Genomic DNA, 18,930 nt, shown 5'->3' on the forward strand with positions numbered 1-18,930 from the left:
TAATGATCAATACATCTTGATTGCATGTTTGATCAATTTCAGATTGAAGAAGTTGGTAAAATTCTTCTATTTCATCCTCACTGGCGTTAGTGGTTGGTGCATAAATTTGAATAATAGTGGTATTAACTGGGCTTCCCTGTAGGTGCATGGATATTTTCACATGCAACTTTGTACCTCCTGACTGATCTGGATATGTTCTTTTTGACAATGAATGTGACACCATTCCTCTTCAATTTGTCATTCCTGGCATAGTAAATCATGTGGTTGCCAGATTCAAAATGGCCAATACAAGTCCATTTCAGCTCACTAATGCCTAAAATATTGATGTTTTCCATTTCATTTTTGACAATTTCCAATTTTCCTAGATTCATACTTCGTACATTCCATGTTCTGATTATTAATGGATATTTTCAATTGTTTCTGCTCATTTTTTGTTGTCCCCCATCATCAGATGAAGGTCCCATGGTTTTTACTCCCATGAACTATACTCCGTTCACATCATCATTGTCAACTCTTCTTTGAGGAGATAACTCTCCCCCAGTCGTATTTTGAGTGCCTCCAACCTGAGAGGCTCATTTTCTGGCACTATACATGCAGTGTTTCTCTGCTATTCATAAGGTTTTCAGTAACTAAATATTCAGAAGTAGTTTGTCACTCCCTCTTCCTAGTCTTTGTCTGGAAGCTCGTCTGAAAGGTTTCACCTGTCCACCATGGGTGACCCTGCTGGTATTTAAAATACCAGTGGCATAGCTTCCTGAATCATAGCAACTCACAAGCCACAACAGTATGACAAACTGACAGATGAGTGGTGGAGAGATCCTTTAGACTGATTGAAATTAGTCAATTATGTAAGGAGAAGTACTGTATGAGACTAAAATCGTGAAAGGTTAAGAAATGTTTTTTATGCTAAAAGAAACATTATTTGATGGTACTAGGATGGGAGGGAAAGGAGGGTAACTCAGTGGCTGAAAGATAGACATGTGTTAACTTGGGTGATGAGAAAGGTGATAGAAAAGTAAAAGCAAAAGAAAAATCATATAGTAGATAGATGAAAACAGCTACAGCAACAAAAAACAACCTAGCTTAATCCTTTGATCACAGTAGATTCCCTGTTATGTATTGGTGTAGTAGTGAACTGAAAAAAAAAAACATAAAGTGACATTGTATACTATGGTTTTAGTGCTAGCTCATTCTTGGGACTAGTAGAATTCAGGATCATTGGAGATACGAAAAGTCTGACCGAAGATTGGTCAAGATCAGCAAATGTTCATTATGAATGAATATTCAGAAATGAGCAATTGTGAGTACCTAATCATTACATAAGCAATTGTGAGCACTTAGTCATTACCTAAGCACTATCCAGGTCACTTTGAATCACAAGGTCAATGGTTCAGGCTCACCAGCTACTCCTTGGAAACCCTATCTAGGGTCGCTATGAGTCCATACCAACTTGATGGCACTTAACAACAATCCTTGTGTGGTGCTGCAGGATAATGCATTGCATTGCAGAGTCAATTTGAACAACCAGGTGGGTGGTTCAAACTTACCATCTGCTCCTTGGAAACCCTTTATAGGGTTTCTGGGAATCGGAACCAAGTTAATAACACTTAACAACAAACACTATAATTATTTAAGTTTTATTCCAATACTCCATCACTAATTTGTTAGTTTGACAAACTACTGTAGTGGCTTTCATGTTGCTGTGCTTCTGGAAGCTATGCTACAGCATTTTAAATGCCAATAGAAACATCTATAATGGAGAGGTTTCAGATGAGTTTCCATACTAAGACAGATTAGGAAGAAGGTGAGATGGACTACTTCTGAATATTTAGTCACTGAAGACCTTATGAATAGCTGTGGAATACTGTCTGATAGAACCAGATTATTGAATAATTAAATAAGATACAGAGCACTAGAATATTGTCACATATTGTCAATGAACCCCTCAGGTTGGAAGTAATTTAAAATATAACTAGAGAAGAGATGTTTCCTCAAAACAGAGTTGACTGTGATTACACGAAAGGACTAAAGCTTTTGGGACCTTTATTTGCTGATGTAACATAACTCTAAATGAAGAGAAAGTGCTGTAAACACTCATTAATAATTGGAACATGGAATGTACAAAATATGTATCTAGGAAAATTGAAAGTTGTCAAAAGTGAAATGGAATGCATAAACATTGATGTCCTAGGCATTAGTGAGCTGAAATGGACAGGTATTGGTCATTTTGCATCTGACAACCACATGGTTTATTATGCTGGGAAGGAAAAAATCAGGAGGAATGACATTGCATTCATCATCCAACAGAACTTATAAAGCTCTATTTTGAAGGACAGTACTGTCTGTGATAGGATAATATCCATACATCTGCCAGGAAGACCAGTTAATACCACTATTATTCAAATTTATACACTAACCATAAAAGCCATTGATGATGAAATTGAAAAATTTTGCCTACTTCTTCAGTCTGAAATTGATCAAACATGCAATCAAGATGTGTCGATAATTACTGGAGAATAGAATTCAATGTTGAAAACAAAGAGGAAGTTCAGTTTTTGTAAAATATGGCCTTAGTGATAGAAACGAAGCTAGAGGTTGCATGATAGAATTTTGCAAGGTCAAAGACTTCTTCATTACAAATGCCTTTTTAAAACAACATAAAGACAACTATGCACATGGGCCTCACCATATGTGAAACACAGAAAATTACTACATCTGCTGAGATAGACAGTGGAAAAGCTCCATATCATCAGTCAAAACAAAGTCAGGGAAGACTGTGGAGAAGACTATATATTGCTCATAGGCAATTTCAGGCTTGAACTGAAGAAAATTAAAGCAAGTGCATGAGGATCAAAATATGATGTTGAAAATATTCCACCTGAATTTAGAAATCATCTGAAGACCAGAAGAGTTGCAGGATGACATCAAGAACATCATACAGGAAGAAAGTAAAAATGTCATTAAGGAGACCAGTATGAAGAAAAAGGCCAAAATGATGTCAGAGGAAACCTAAAACTTGCTATCCAGTGTAGAGATGCTAAAGTAAATGGAAGAAATGAGGAGGAAAAGAGCTGAATAGAAAATTTCAAAGGGTCACATGAAAAGACAAAGTCAAATATTATAATAAAATCCACAAGGATCTGGAGTAAGTAAGAGAACCAAAAAAGAAGAACAAAGCATTTCTAATGTGAGGGAACTAAAGAACAATTTAAAGCCTCAATTGCAATATTGAAGGATTCTATGAACAAAATATTAAATTATGCAGAAAGCATCAAAAGTTGGAAGGGATACAGAGATACTGTACCAAAAAGAAATGGTAAATGTTCAACCATATGAGGCGATAACATATGATCATGAGTCAATGATACTGAAGGAAGAAATCCAAGGTGCACTGAAGACATTGGCAAAGAACACAGCTTTGGGACCTGATGGGATACAAATTGAAATATTTCAGTAAATTGATGAAGCAGTTGAGACACTTACTCACCTATACCAAGAAATTTGGAAGGCAACTACCTGACCAATTAATTGGAAGAGAGCCATATTTGTACCGATTTCAAAGAGAGGTGACCTAGTAGATTGCAGAAATCTAACAATATCATTAATATCTCGTGCTCGTAATTTTGCTGAAGGTAATTCAAAAGTGGCTGCAAGCATGTATTTTTGGGGAGCTGCCAGAAGTTCATTCCTGATTAAGATGAGGACCAGAAACAAGCAATATCATGCTGACATCAGATAAATCTTGGCTGAAAGCAGAGAATATCAGAAAGATGTTTGCCTGTGCTTTATTGAATATGTAAAGGCTTTTGATTGTGTGGATCATGACAAACTATGGACATTGTGGAGAATGAGTATTCCAAAACACTTAATTGTGCTCATGAGTAACCTGTATGTTGACCAAGAGGCAGTTATTCAAACCTAACAAGAGATCAATGAATGGTTTAAAATTAGGAAAGATGTGCACCAGAGTTGTATTCTTTCAGGATACCTATTCAACTTGTATATGCTGATGATATATCCTTGGTTGCTGAAAGCAAAAAAATACTTACCTCAATGTCAAGAAAACAGAATTTCTCACCATTGGACCAATATAACATCAAGATAAATGGAGAAAAGATTGGTATTGTTAAATATTTTATTTTGCTCAATCAACTGTCAACAATTATGGAAGCAGCAGTCAAGAAATCAAATGACATATTGCATTAGGCAAATCTACTGTACAAGACCTCTTTAAAATATTCAAGCACAAAGATGTCAGTTTGAGGACTTAGGTATGCCTGACCTAAGCCTTGGTACTTTTAGTAGCTTCATATACATGTGAAAGTTGGACAATTAATAAAAAAGACCATAGAAGAATTGATGCATTTGAGTTATGGTACTGAAGGAGAATATTAAAAGTACCATGGACAGCCAAAAGAACAAACCAATCTGTGTTAGAAGAAGAAGAGCCAGAATGTTTCTTAGACGCCAGAATGACCAGACTTCATCTTTAATACTTCAGACATATTATCAGAAGGTACCAGTCCTTGGAGAGGGACATCATGCTTGGTAAAGTATAAGGTCAGTGAAAAAGAGGACGGCCCCCATGAGATGGACTGGCACAGTGACAGTGGGTTGAAATGTAGCAACTATTGTAAAGGTGGCACAGGACTGGGCAGTGTTTCATTCTGTTGTGTATAAGGTCACTGTGAATCAATACCAGCTCAACGGCACCTAACAACAACAATGGGAAAAATATTGAAGGATGCAGAAAGCATCAAAAGAAGATGGAAGGAATTCACAGTATCACTGTACCAAATATAAATAGTCAGTGTTCAGCCATTTCAAGAGGTGAATATTATCAAGAGCCAGTGGTACTGAAGGTAAACGTCCAAGGTACACTGAAGGCAATGGCAAAGGAAAAGTTTCAGGAATTGATGGAATACAAATTGAAATATTTCAACAAACTAATGCAGCACTAGAGATGCTCACTCATCTATGCCAAGAAATTTGGAAGACAGCTACTTGGCCAACCAATTAGAAAAGATATTTATTTGTGTCCATTCTGAAGATCCAACATAATGTGGGAATCTTGGAATATAATCAATCATATTACATGCAAGTAAAAATTTGCTAAAGATATTCCGAAAATGACTGCAACAGCACATCAACAGGGAACTGCCAGAAATTCAAGCCAGATTCAGGCAAGGGCATGGGTTGAGAGATAACATTACTGACATTAGATGGCTCTTGGCTGGGAACAGAATTCTAGAAAAATGTTTACATGTTCATTATAAACTGTGCAAAGGTTTTTAAATGTGTGGATCACGACAAAGTGCATAACATTGAGAAGAATGGTTCTTCTGCAATATCTGTTTTCAGGAGTAACTCGTTATAAGAGGCTACATGCTGGCTTGGTATCCCTAGTGTTACAGTGGTTAAGTACTTGACTGCTAACCTGAAGTCAGCATTGCAGGCCCACTAGTTTCTCCCTAAGAGAATGATGTGGCATAGTTTTGCAGAAGATGTATCGTCATGGAGATAATTCTACTCTCTCCTTAGTGTCACTTTGAGTCTCAATTGACTTGATGGCAATTGGTTTAGGTTTGTATGTATGTTATGTGTGTGTGGTGGGGGAAGGGAGTCCTGGTGTGGAGGTGTAGGGTAAGCAGTGGACTGCTAACCACAAGGTTGGTGGTTCACACCCACTAGCTATTCCTTGGAGACCATATATTGAGTTGCTGTAGGTTGGTATTGACTCGAGAGCACGTAACAATAATAACAATGCATGTGTGTTTTTTAAATTTTCAGCTAACTCAGGCTAAGGATAGGTCAAAGTCTAGGAACCTAGAAGAAGGAAAGAGATACATGAACTAAAGATTGGTTAACAAGCACTTTGTTCCAATTCATCAATGGAAACAAGTTGTTCAATTAATTTTTAATGGGAATTTAGAGTTTGTGTACCTCCCTTTTCAAAGGTAAATGGAGAATCCTGGGTCTTATCTAAGTCACAAAGTTCCTTCCATTAAGCTGTTTCATAAAACACAAAAGGTAGGGGACTTTATTAACCTTTTTATCCTAGGTCATAGGCCTCAACATTATTAGCCATTGGGTCTTTGTTTTTTTAATGTTTTATTGTGAATTATGTGATAATTTACATGGGAGAACATTAGCTTTACATTCATCTTATCTGATCATCCAGTCATTGAAGCCAGGTAGAGTGGGTGTTCTTATGCATATGCCCTCTCTTCTTATCAGCTGGAGCTTCACTCTCCACTCTAGTCCTCTGTGGCTATGTCACTGACTCTGGGCCCAAGAGTCCCCATGTCTTGCCACACTGCTGGCCAACCAGGTCTCCACCTGGGTACATAGGAGTATATTGAACGTTGTAGGGCTTAGCTCACAGCATCATTGCTGATTTTCCCTCAGTTTCTCTTATTGGTGACTAATATGGTCAACAATCAGAGTACATGTCTGCTTGTGTATTCCCATTGAGTCTTAGTCTTGGGAGGGTGTTTGCCCTGATGGGACCCATGCATTTGCCTTGATGTCTTCTGGGCAAGCAACTTACTTGTTCTTATATTAGTCAGTCGGACTGCCGTTATTGTTTTGTATTTTTCCTGTCAGTCTTTCTTTCAAGAAGTATCTTCTGTTCTTCTAGTCACTCCAGAATCAGAAGATTCTGGGTAAGGTTCAGTATTCCACCTATGGACTTATGTAATGCAGAAGCTCCACAGGAAGCCTCCTTCACTGGCCACGTTGTTGCCCCATGTTAGGTATTCCAACCACTTAGAGGTAGAAGATGGACTTACAAGCTTTCTATGGTGATATTTCTGGCTATTCCTTTCTCTCCCCCTTAACTGTCTGTTTTGTAATGATATGCCAGGGAAACCAAGATTCAAAAGACAGCCAAACATCTTAACATTATTTACCCCCTTTTGCCCATTCCAATCATGTCTCAATCCCTGTATCCCAGAGCCCTGTTTTTCCAAGGTTGTGCATACATCATTATTTAACTCTGTCTCACTTTGCCCATGCAAACCTACCTAATTGTTTTCGCATCTGCCTTGTTCTTCCATTCCCCTACCCCTTCTTGTGTATTGCCCCCTCCCTAGCACCCAAACTATCCTGTGTCTATTCCCTACCCTGTACTCCACCTTCCCCTCCTTCCCCTCCCCCTCTCTCCCACATCCCGGTAACCAGCAATGAATCCCCCTGTCCCCACTTAAGTATGGGTTCTTTTTATTATTCTTTTACAATAGTGGTCCTGTACAGTATTTCTCCTTTTGTGACTGACTAATTTCACCAAACATTAATGTTATCAAAGTTCACCCATGTTATATGATACCTTATAGCTTCCTTGTTGTTCTTCAAGGTAGCATAATATTCCATTGTGTGTATGTACCACAGTTTGTTTATCCATTCTTCAGTTGATGGGCACTTTGGCTGTCTCCATCTTTTTGCAATTGTAAATACTGCTGCTGTGAACATTGGTGTGCATATATCTACTCATGTTATGGCTCGTATTTCTTGTGGGTAAATACCAAGTAAGGAAATTGCTGAGTCATAAGGTATTTCAATTTACAACCTTCTGAGGAAGCACCATATTTCTTTCCAGAGAGGCTGGACAGTTTTGCAAACCCACCAGCAAAGTAGGAGCATTCCAGTCTCTCCACATCCTCGCCAGCATTTGTTGTTCTCTACTTTTTTGAACTTTGCTTTTATTGCTGGTGTGAGATGATATCTCATTGTTGCCTTGATTTGCATCTCTTTAATGGCTAGTGATCGTAAACATTTCTTCATATATTTGTTGGCTGCCCACATCTCTTTTGGTGAAGTGCCTGTTCATGTGCTGTGCCCATTTTTAAACTGGGTTATATGCCTTTTTCTTATAGAGGTGTTGTAGTTTCTTACATATTTTAGAAATGAGTCCCTTGTCTGATGTGTCATTACAAAAGATTTTTTCCCATTCTGTGGGTTCCCTTTTCACTTTTCCAGTGAGGTCTTTTGTTGCACAATTTTTTTTACTGTTTATTATGTGCCAATTAACTATTTTGTCTACTTTTGTTTGTCTAATTTTCAAAATGTTTGGTAGTCTGTATGTTCCCTGAATTAGTGGCCTCCCATTTGTCCCTATTTTTTCAATGATGGCCTTTAAAATTTTGAGATTCACATTTAGGTCTTTAATCCTTGCTGAGTTGGTTTTTGTATAAGGTGTGAGATAAAGGCCTTGTTTCAGTCTTTTGCATATCGCTTTCCAGTTCTGCCAGCACCATCTGTTGAAGAGACTATCCCCTCCCCATGCGATATATTTAGGAACTTTGTCAAAAATCAGTTGGCTGTATGTGGATGAATTAATTTCTGGATTCTCAATTCTGTTCCATTGATCAGTGTGTCTTTCATTGTACCAGTACCAAGCTGTTTTGAGCACTGTAGCCATGTAGTAAATTTTGAAGTCGGGGAGTGAGAGATTTCCAAACTTATTCTTCTTTGAAGCAGTGCTTTGCTTATCGTGGGTCTCTTTTCTTTCCATATAAAGTTTGTAATTGTTTTTTCCATCTCTTTGAAGAATGTTTTTGGAATCTGTATTGGGATTGCATTTTATGTGTAAATTGCTTTGGGCAGTATTGACATTTTCGCAATGTTAAGTCTTCCTAACCAGGAGCATGGTACATTCTTCCATTTTTGTAGGTTTCTTATAATAGTGTTTTGTAATTTTCTTTTGTATAGGCCTTTTGTTTCTCTGGTTACAGTTATTCCTAGACATTTCAACCTTTGGGTGGCTATTGTAAATGGCATTGCTTTCCTAATGTCCCTTTCAGCACTGTCATTTTTGGTATAGAGGAATCCAGCTGAATTTCGTATATTGATCTTATACCCTGCCACTTTGCTGAATCTTCCAATGAGGTCTAGTAGCTTTTTTACTGTGTCTTTGGGATTTTCTATGTATAGGATCATATTGTCTGAAAATAGAGACAGTTTTATTCCTCTTTGCCAATTTGGATGCCTTTAATTTCCCTGTATTGCCGTATAGCTCTGGCTAAGATTTCCAAAACAATATTGAATAAGAGTGGTGGCAAAGAGCATCCTTGTCTGGTTCTTGTTCACAGAGGGAAGGCTTTCAGTTTCTCTCCACTGAGAGTAATGCAGGCTATTAGTTTTGTATATATGCTCTTAATTATGTTGAGGAATTTCGCTTCAATTCCTACTTTGTTGAGTGTTTTTATAAAGAATGGATGTTGGATTTTGTCAAATGCCTTTTCTCCATCAATCAATATGGTCATGTGGTTTTTTTTTTTTTTCCTTTTTCTTATTTACATGGTGAATTACATTGAGCATTTTTCTAATGTTAAACCATCCTTGCATCCCTGATATGAATCCCATTTGATCATGACATATTACCTTTTTGATGTGCTTCTGGATTCTGTTGGGTAGGATTTTGTTGAGAATTTTTGCATGTAAGTTCATGAGGAATATTGGTCTATAATTTTCTTTCTGAGTGATGTCCTTCCCTGATTTTGGTTTGAGGGTTATGCTCACTTCCTAAAATGTATTAGGAGGTTCTCCATCCTCCATTATATTCTGGAATAATTTGAGTAGAATTGGTGATAGTTCTTCCCTGAATATTTGGTAGAACTCACAAGTGAAGCCATATGGACCTGGACTTCTTTTGGTTGGGAGTTTTTTGATGACCTGATGAATTTCTTCATTTGTTATGGGTCTGTTCAGGTTTTCTATTTCACTCTGTGTAAGTTTAGGTATGTCATGCTTTTCTAAAAATGTATCCATCTCTTCTAAGTTTTTAAATTTGTTAGAGTACAACTTTTCATAGTATTCTGCTATTATCCTTTTGATTTCATTTGGTTCCATTTTGACATAGCCCATTTTTCTCTAATGTGTGATATTTGTGTCTTCTCCCACTTTTCTTCGATTAGGTTGGGCAATGGTCTGTCAATTTTGTTAATCCTGTCAAAGAACCAGCCTCTTGTCCTGTTGATTCTTTTGTATAGTTTTTCTATCTCATTTATTTCTGCTCTAATCTTTATTATTTCTTTTCTTTTGGTGGCTGTTGTTTCCCTCTGTTGGTCTGTTTCTAATTGTTGTAGATGCTGGGTTAATGTGTTAATTTTGGTTCTTTCTTCTTTTTGGATGTGTGTGTTTATTGCAATAAATTGTCCTATGAGCACAACTTTTGCCAGAGATTTTGGTATGTTGTGTTTTCATTATCAATTGTTTCTAGGAACTTTGTGAGTTTACATTTAATTTCTTCTACTACCCAGTCACTTTTCAGCAGGGTGTTATTCAGTTTCCATGTATTTGGCTTTATTTCCTTGGTTTTCCTATTATTGATTTCTAATTTGGTAGCATTGTGGTCTGAGAGGATGCTTAGTAGTATTTTGATATTTGTAAATTTATGGAGATTTGTTTTGTGACCTAAAACTTGGTCAATTCTGGAGAATGTTCCATGTGCACTGGAAAAGAACGTGTATTATGCTGTTGTTGTGTTGAATGCTCTATATACATCTATGAGGTCCAGTTGGTTGATTGTATTGTTTAGTTCTTCTGTGTCTCTGTCAAGTTTCTAGTTATTCTATCCATTTTTGAAAGCAGTGTATTAAATCTCCCACAATTATTGTAGATTTGTCAGGTTTTTTTTTCTATAAATCTATTAGAGTTTGCTTTATTTATTTTGGAGCTCTTTCATTGGGAGCATAGATATTTTTTATGATTATGTCATCAAGTTCAATTGTTCCTTTTATCATGAGATAATGTCCATCTTTATCTCTTATGCTTGTTTTTGCCTTAAAGTTTATTTTATCAGAGATTAGTACTGCCACTTCTGTTCATTTTTTATTGCAATTAGCTTGGTATTTTTCTTCCATCGTTTGACTTTTAATCTGTTTTTGTCTCTGTGTGTAAGATGTGTCTCTTGCAGACAACATATTGAAGGATCTTGGTTTCTTATCCATTCTGCCACCCTTTGTCACTTAACTGGTGCATTTAATCCATTTACATTCAGTGTAATTATCGATAGGTATGGATTAATTGCTGCCGTTATGTGGTTTTTGTTTTTGTTTTTTTTGTATGTGTGTGTAGTGTTGCTGCTTTCTTTGTTCTGTGTGCCTTCTTTTGTTGAGTTCATGCTTTTGTGTTCTTTCTTGTGAGTTTCCTCATAGTTTTAATGTTTCCATGTTCTTCTTGGATTTTCATTTTCTTGGTATGTTGTAAAGTGTTAATTTTCTTTGAGGTTTCCTTATAGTCAATTAACTTTTCCTTCCATTTAATGCAGTCTATTTTATCCTATAATCTACCTGATCTTCTCACCATCTGGTGATCCTATGTGTTTACCTTCTTTCACATTGTAATTGTTTTGATCATCGACTGACCTTCCAGATTCTCTGAGTTTGTTCTTATAGTTTTGTTCTGTTCTCAACTTGTCCTTCTGTCGATTTAGTTCAAGGAGGTGCTGCCACATATGTCAATTGCTGGTTGTTGTCTTTTCTTGTTGGTTTTCACTCCACAGAACTCCCTTTAGGATGTTTTGTAGTGCAGGGTTGGCTTTGGCAAAATCCCGTAACTTCCATTTATCACGGAATGTTTTGATTACACCGTCATATTTGGTTGATAACTTTGCTAAATGAAGGATTCTTGTTTGACAGTTTTTTCTTTCTTTCAGGGTTTTATATGGGTCTCACTAAGGGAGTGGCCATACAGAATTCACAGAGAATACTCATGATTATGGCATTCTTGAGGAACGTTAAAAGTGTATGATTCAAGATTAGAAACAACTCAAGATACAGCAGTTCTCAGATCAGGAGTGCCTGTGCTGCAACATTGTAAACTAGAATCTAATGTTCTGCTCTTGGCTCTTTTTTGTTGGTAGTCCTGAGATCATCTTATTCTTAACTTCTGAGATAGAAGCTCCTTTAAAGTCTAGCAGGCTAGGAAATTAATCCCAACATTAGATTGGAATCCTATATATCCTATTTGCATGGTCTCACTCACCAGCCAGTCCTTGGAAATCCTATACTGGGTTGCTATAAGTCAGAACCAACTTAACGCCAGTTAATAAAAACTCAATCATTTGGTGGAAGTTACAAAAACCATGGCTAGAGGAGACATATTAAATAAATTTACTCTATCACACACAGCAAAACATATACCAATTCAGGTGCTTCTACATATATAATTCAGTGACAGTGACTGCATTCTATGAATTGTACCTCCATTCTGACTCCTTTTCTGAGACTTTCCTCCCATTAGCCTAAACTCATTGCTTCCTGTGGTTCAGATCTAATCTTTAAAGTTGTTGTTGTCACTTTGTTGTTGTTGTTGTTAAGTGCCGTCGAGTCGGTTCCGACCCATAGAGACCCTGTACAGGGTTTCCGAGGGTGTAAATCCTTACGGGAGTAGAAAGCCTCATCTTTCTCCTGCGGAGCGGCTGGTAGTTTTGAACCGCTGACCTTAAGGTTCGCAGCCCGATTCGTAACCACTACACTACCAGAGCTCCTTACTATCTTACATATAGTTACTTCTTATAATGCTGAAAGCAGATTTTTTTTTTTTTTTTTAACAAGTCAAGCTGTGCTATTGTTTGGCTTTAAGAAAACTTGAGGGGATAATTTTGGTTTAAGGTTTAAAATAATTTCAAGTGTTTATTTAACCACCATGAGCCCAGTAGTTCTGGATTCCATGAGACTTTGAAAGTCTAAGCTTCAATTTTCCTTCTTTTGATCAAGATTCTTCTATATAGTCTTTGATCAAAATATTCAGTAATGGTATCTGGGCAAATTCCAGCTCTTCCAGTGGCATAGCAAAACAGATAGTTATTCATGGAGACATTTAGTCATACCATTTATACCCTTCTCCCATCCCTGACTCTCCTTCTTCTTTATTTCCAGGGAACTGGAGACAAATTGTAGTACTTTAGACGGCCACTTCTAAGTATTTATGATACCAGGCATTATGCTACAAACTAGGAGAAAGAACAGATGCACTAAACATCTTTTTATGACTATTAAATGAAATGTCCCATGAGACCATAACCCTAAATCTCCAAACTAAGGAACCAAATCCCATTAGGTGTTTAGTTACACATAACTAACCACATCTACTTCTACTATGTCGTTGCTGTAGTTGGCAATATATCTATTATACAGCTTTTGCAAATTCAACTACTACACGTATACAACTTATTGACAGAAATTACAATTAAAGGGAACAGTCATATTGAGTAATAGTAGGATTGTACAGCTGTGCAACCCTACCCTAATTCCGTGTTATTTTCCACTGATGGGACAAGAAGTTTTAGAATTTTCCTTTGCTGATTCTTTATTAGGGCAGATGGTTATTTGAAATAATAATAGCAATATAAAATGTAGATTTTACACTTGACCCATTACAAACCATGTAAGCATTTTCAAATGTTTTTATTTTATATTTTTATTGAGATTATTTTACTAGTCTGTATTTTACTGTTTTTTTTAACAAGCCCATTCTTGTAGATGAACTATTTGAGAAGTATTCAAAATTGTACTCTATTTCCATTATGTGATCTGTTAGTTATCATTTTCTAATAACTCAAAAGAAAACTAAACTAAAGAGGGTGGGGTTGAAATAATATAATTCAATGAAATTAATTTGTGTCTGAAAACTAGTCTGATGAACTGAATTCATTCTAATGTAATATTCTACCAAAAAGCATTAGTATTATTTAACTTTCTCTAGATATACAATGAAAAATATTAATTTGTTTTAATTATCACAGCTATTGCTGAGCAGACTTTGTGCATTATAGGATCATTTTTTCCAGGGCATACATTCATATTCATTTGATATTTAAAGTTGGTTTGCATTGCATAATACAGAGGCCTGTGTTTTCTGAAGAGTTATTTTAAATCCTTATAAAATGTCATTCATTAAATTGGGTTGAAGTAAATGTTTTATTTAATTCAGAGTTTTGATTGAAATCTTTTCAATGCAGATCCTTTATTACTCAGTGCTTGAATTTTCTTTTTTCACTAGTCTCTTGAGTGTTAAAATAAATAGGGTATAATATGATTTCTAATTAAATATTTTAAAAAATCAATAACAGAAAATGTACTGTCTACATTCTTCATAGATATTCACTTATTACATAGTTACACAAGCCTTTCATTTTTCATAAACCAGAACATTTTTAGATATAAATCTTTCTCTAAATCTTAATATACAAAATTCCAGATAATTTTGATAGCCAAAATTAACATTCATACTATTTGATGTTTAATAATTTCACTATGTCAAGATGGAAATGATCTATTGTTAGAATGTTGTTGCTGTTATTGATTGCCGTCGAGTCATTTCTGACCCATAGCAACCCTATATAGGGTTTCCAAGGAGTGGCTTGGGAGTTTGAACTGCTGACCTTGCTGTTCATACTGCGGTCCATTGCCTTATCCTGAAGTGCCACACAGGACTCCATAGTTAGGTAGACAGAGAAAGTCAGAAAGAGAGAGCATAGACTATAGAGTTTATAGACTATAGAACATAGACTATAAATTGATGATTATTGAATATTTGAATAATATATATTGAATATTAACTTGTGAAATGCTACATATTCACAAATAGATTTGGTTTTTATAATATTTTTACCTTGCTCTTCTCACATTCATTATTGTTGTTTTATTTTTTATTATCATTGCAGATTAAAAAAATCAACAGAAATTTCCCTGTAAACCAGCAGGTAAGATTGACAAATACTTGAAAAGCTGATTCATGCATTTCTTTAACTCTATCTATTATATAATATTGATGTCACATGATTTTATATGAAATTTATTGTTACTATTATTTTTCATCTTTAGGAAAATATATAATGAATTGCTTACATTTTATGAACCATACAAATGAAAGTTTTCCTAATTACAATAAATGGTAGTTTTTTAAACCTTTTATTCAAATAAACTAAGTTGAAACTGTTTTGACAAAATAATTATATTTATATAATATATGATGTTGAAAATTATGGAGAGTTACTTACATGAGATAGTTTTACTATATCTTAATATTTGAGAAACCTATGTTTAATTCATCTAAAATTTAAGGGAATTTTCAAAATTTGTTGATTTTCAAATGAGTGTAATTTACTGCATAGAATGAAAATAGTATACAAGTAATTTGTTTATCACTGATTCTGGTTATAAGTGTGTTTTGCTAGACTTCAATTTAGTATTAATTTTATAAACTTAGAAAAGATTGAATATATATGACTCATACAGATCTTCTATAGCTCAAGGCTACAAGTTAGTGAAAAAGCAAGGCGCAGTCTACTCTTACCCTTGGCATCAATGTCAATTCACAAACTTCAATCAGAGTTTAAATACAGCTTTGTAAATTGCTCATTAATCATATCATTAATTTCAATAATAAATAATTTAAATGCCCTTCATTTACACTGATACTTTTCTTACTTAAATCATAATTCATTTTTTAATAATGTTTGCATAATAAGTGGAACTGCCATACACATTTATGTTGAAAATTAAGTGTTAAAGCATATAAAGTATTCAATATTTAATATTGCTCACATTTCAAAATTGTTTTTTGAAATATAGAATACATATATTTATAGAATTTATATCATAAACTAAGATGACATTCTCATAATAATCCCAAATGTAAATGTAACTGAAATAAATAGCTACTCTGGTAGCGTAGTGGTTACGAATCAGGCTGCGAACCTTAAGGTCAGTAGTTCCAAACTATCAGCTGTTCCATGGGAGAAAGATGAGGCTTTCTGCTCCCGTAAAGATTTACAGCCTAGGACAGGGTAGCTATGAGTCGGAACCTACTCCACGGCACATAACAACAACTACAACAACAACAACAACCTCCCTGGATAACTCAGTGTACCCATGGTATTCCACATTGTGTCCCTTTAGCCCTAGGCATTCCCTTTGTCCTACTTTGAGCACCTGGTTCTGGATCTCTGGTGATATTTTGGGTAGATATAAAGATTGGGGGTAAGTGTATGCTTAACCATCTTCTAAAGCAGCTATAGTTTCATATAAAATGCAGATACCAGGGCTCTAGTCCAGAGCTTCTGAGTCAGTACGTCAGGGATGATACCTGGGAAAATTTCTTTGTAATTGATATCGCAAATGATTCTGATGGTGGTTTACAGACATTCTAAGAAATAAATTTAATAGTTTCAGAGCATTCAGTAAAGACAACATTTCACAGATGAATAATTATTCTAGTAAAAAGAACCATCAGCCCTGTCACATGCTTTTCTTGATTTTAAATGATTCAGTATTCCCTTCTTCTGTTCAAATAACTTGGTCTATGTACAGATTCCTCAGGGGCACAACTAATTGCTCTGGAATACCCATCCTTTAAAATGTTATCCATAGCTTGTCAGGATCCCCAAAGTTGAAAGCCTTTGCATAGTCAATAAAGCACAAGTAAACATCTTTCTGGTATTTTCTGCTTTCAGCCAATATCCATCTAATGTCAGCAGTGATGTCCTTTCTAACATATCCTCTTCTGAATCCAGCTTGAAATTCTGCAATTCCCTGTCTTTGTACTGTTGCAGCCATTTTTAAATTATCTTCAACACAATTATTCTTTCATGTGATATTTATAATATTATTTGATGAATTCCACACTCCATTAGGTCACCCCTCTTTGCCCTCTTAGGGGCCCAAATATGGGTCTCTTTCAATCAGTTGATCAAGTAGCTGTCTTCCGAATTTCTTGACATACATTAATGAGTGCCACCATTGCTTCATCAGTTTGTTTAAAGATGTCAATTTGTAGTCCATATCCTTTTGATTTTTTTTTTGCATTATTCAATATTTTACCTATGTTGTTGTTGTTGCTGTGGAACTAACTCAGTGACCCTGCACAGGGTTTCCAAGGCTGTAAATCTTTACGGGAGCAGAAAGCCTCATCTTTCTCCTGCGGAACAGCTGGTAGTTTCAAACTGCTGACATTGAGGTTCGAAGCCCGATTCGCACTACGCTACCAGAGCATTCTGACTCATAGTGACCCTATGCACAACAGAATGAAATAGTGCCTAGTCATCCTGCACCATCCTCACAGTTGTCGTTATGCTTGGACCCATTGCTTGAGCCAATGTACTAATCCATCCTACTGGGTGTCTTCCTCTTTTTTGTTGACTCTCCACATTACCCAACATGATGTCCTTCTTCAGGGACTAAATAATGTCTGATGATATGTCTGAAGTATTAGACAAAGCTCATCATCCTGACTTTTAAAGAGCATTCTGGCTGTACTTCTAACATGGATTTGTTTGTTTTTTCTGGATGTTTCTAGAATCCTTTAATATTTCAAATTATTACTTGAATTTTTTTTATCAGGTCTTTCAGCTTGCAAAATGCTGAGCAGGTTCTTCAATTTTGTATGTATAATTCCAGGTCCTTACATATTTCATTATAATACTTCACTTTGTTTTCTCAAGCTGCCCTTTGAAATTTTTTGTTCAGTTCTTATATTTTCTCATTTCTTCTAGTCACTTTAGCATCTCTACACTGGATGGCAAGTTTCAGAGTTTCTTCTGACATTTTGACTTTAATTTCTTTCTTGTCTTTTTAGTGATGTTTTGCTTTCTTCCTGGATGATGTTCTTTATGTCATCCCCCAATTCTTCTGGTCATCTGTAATTAGTGTCTGATGCATCAAATCTGTTCTTATATGGTCAATAAATTCAGGTGGGATATGTCTAAGGTCATATTTTGATGCTAATGTATTTGTTTCGTTTTCTTTAACTTCATCCTGAAATTGATCTTCTGTTTGCAACAGTACAAAGACAGGTCTTTTGGCTGGTGATACTGAGCTTTTCTACCCTCTCTTCCCACAGATGTATTGATTCCTGTGTATTCCATCTGGTGACTTCCATGCTTTTATGTTGCTTTCTAAAGGTATTTGCAATGAATAAGTCAGGGGTCTTGCAAAATTCTTTCATGTGGTCTGCAGCATTAGGCCATCACCAAGGCCATATTTTACAACTATTGATCCTTCCTTTTTATCTCCAACCTTCACATTCCAATCACCAGTAATTGCCAATACATTTTGATTATATGTTTGATCAAATTCATACTGAAGTCAGTAGAATTCTTTAATTTCATCATCACTGGATTAGTGATTGGTTGTAACATTGATAATCAAGTGGATAGGATGACACGTTCTGTGGAAACTAATCATCCTCTTTCCCCAGCCACTGTTGTCACTGCTAAATGGGCTCATGAACAAAGTGACTATGGTGGCCTGGGCTCAGTAGCATGAACTTCTACTTATTAAGGTTGACTTAGCTACAACCACTGCTGAGTGCCCAATATGCCAGTAACAGAAACCAACATTGAGTTCATGATATGGTATCATCCCTCAAGAAGTTCAGTCAGCAGCTTCCTGGCAAGGTGATTATATTGGAACACTCTGTCAAGGAAAAGGACAGCATTTTATTCTTACTGGAATGGACACCAGCTCTACATGTGGGTTTACCTAACCTTCATGAAATATTTCTGACAAAAATACGATTCATGGACTTACACATAATGCCTTATCCCACTGTCATCATAGCCTACACTGCATCCTCTCAGATCAAGGAAGTCACTTCACAGCAAATGAAGTGCGGCACTGAGTCCATGCTCTTGGAATTCAATGATCTTACCAGCGTGGTGACTCTGTATGATAAATACTGAACTTCAAATCACAGTGTCTGTCAGTGGTTCAGACCTACCAGCTGCTGTGAGAGAAAACGATGAGGTTTTCTGCTTCCATGAAGGTTACAGCCTCAGAAACCCTATGTAGAGAGCTTGGTCAAAAGATGGAATGGCCTTCTAAAGACAAAATTACAATACCAACTATGTGGAAACACATTTCAGTGTTGTGGCAAATTCTTCAGGAGATTGCATATGCTCTCAACCTGCATCCAGTATATGGTGCT

At 36.0% G+C, this 18,930-nt stretch overlaps 1 protein-coding gene across 1 annotated transcript in view; it reads left to right on the forward strand.

Moving 5' to 3' along the window:
• SNTG1 (syntrophin, gamma 1) overlaps positions 1–18,930 on the forward strand; it is a 461,475-nt gene that overhangs the window by 215,654 nt on the left and 226,891 nt on the right. Inside the window, exon 10 of the mRNA XM_006860086.1 lies at positions 14,669–14,707. Coding sequence (XP_006860148.1) covers positions 14,669–14,707 — 39 coding nt within the window. The remainder of the gene's footprint in view (positions 1–14,668; positions 14,708–18,930) is intronic.

This window comes from Chrysochloris asiatica, unplaced genomic scaffold (genome assembly GCF_000296735.1).
Source record: "Chrysochloris asiatica unplaced genomic scaffold, ChrAsi1.0 scaffold00036, whole genome shotgun sequence".
Taxonomy (NCBI): domain Eukaryota; kingdom Metazoa; phylum Chordata; class Mammalia; order Afrosoricida; family Chrysochloridae; genus Chrysochloris; species Chrysochloris asiatica.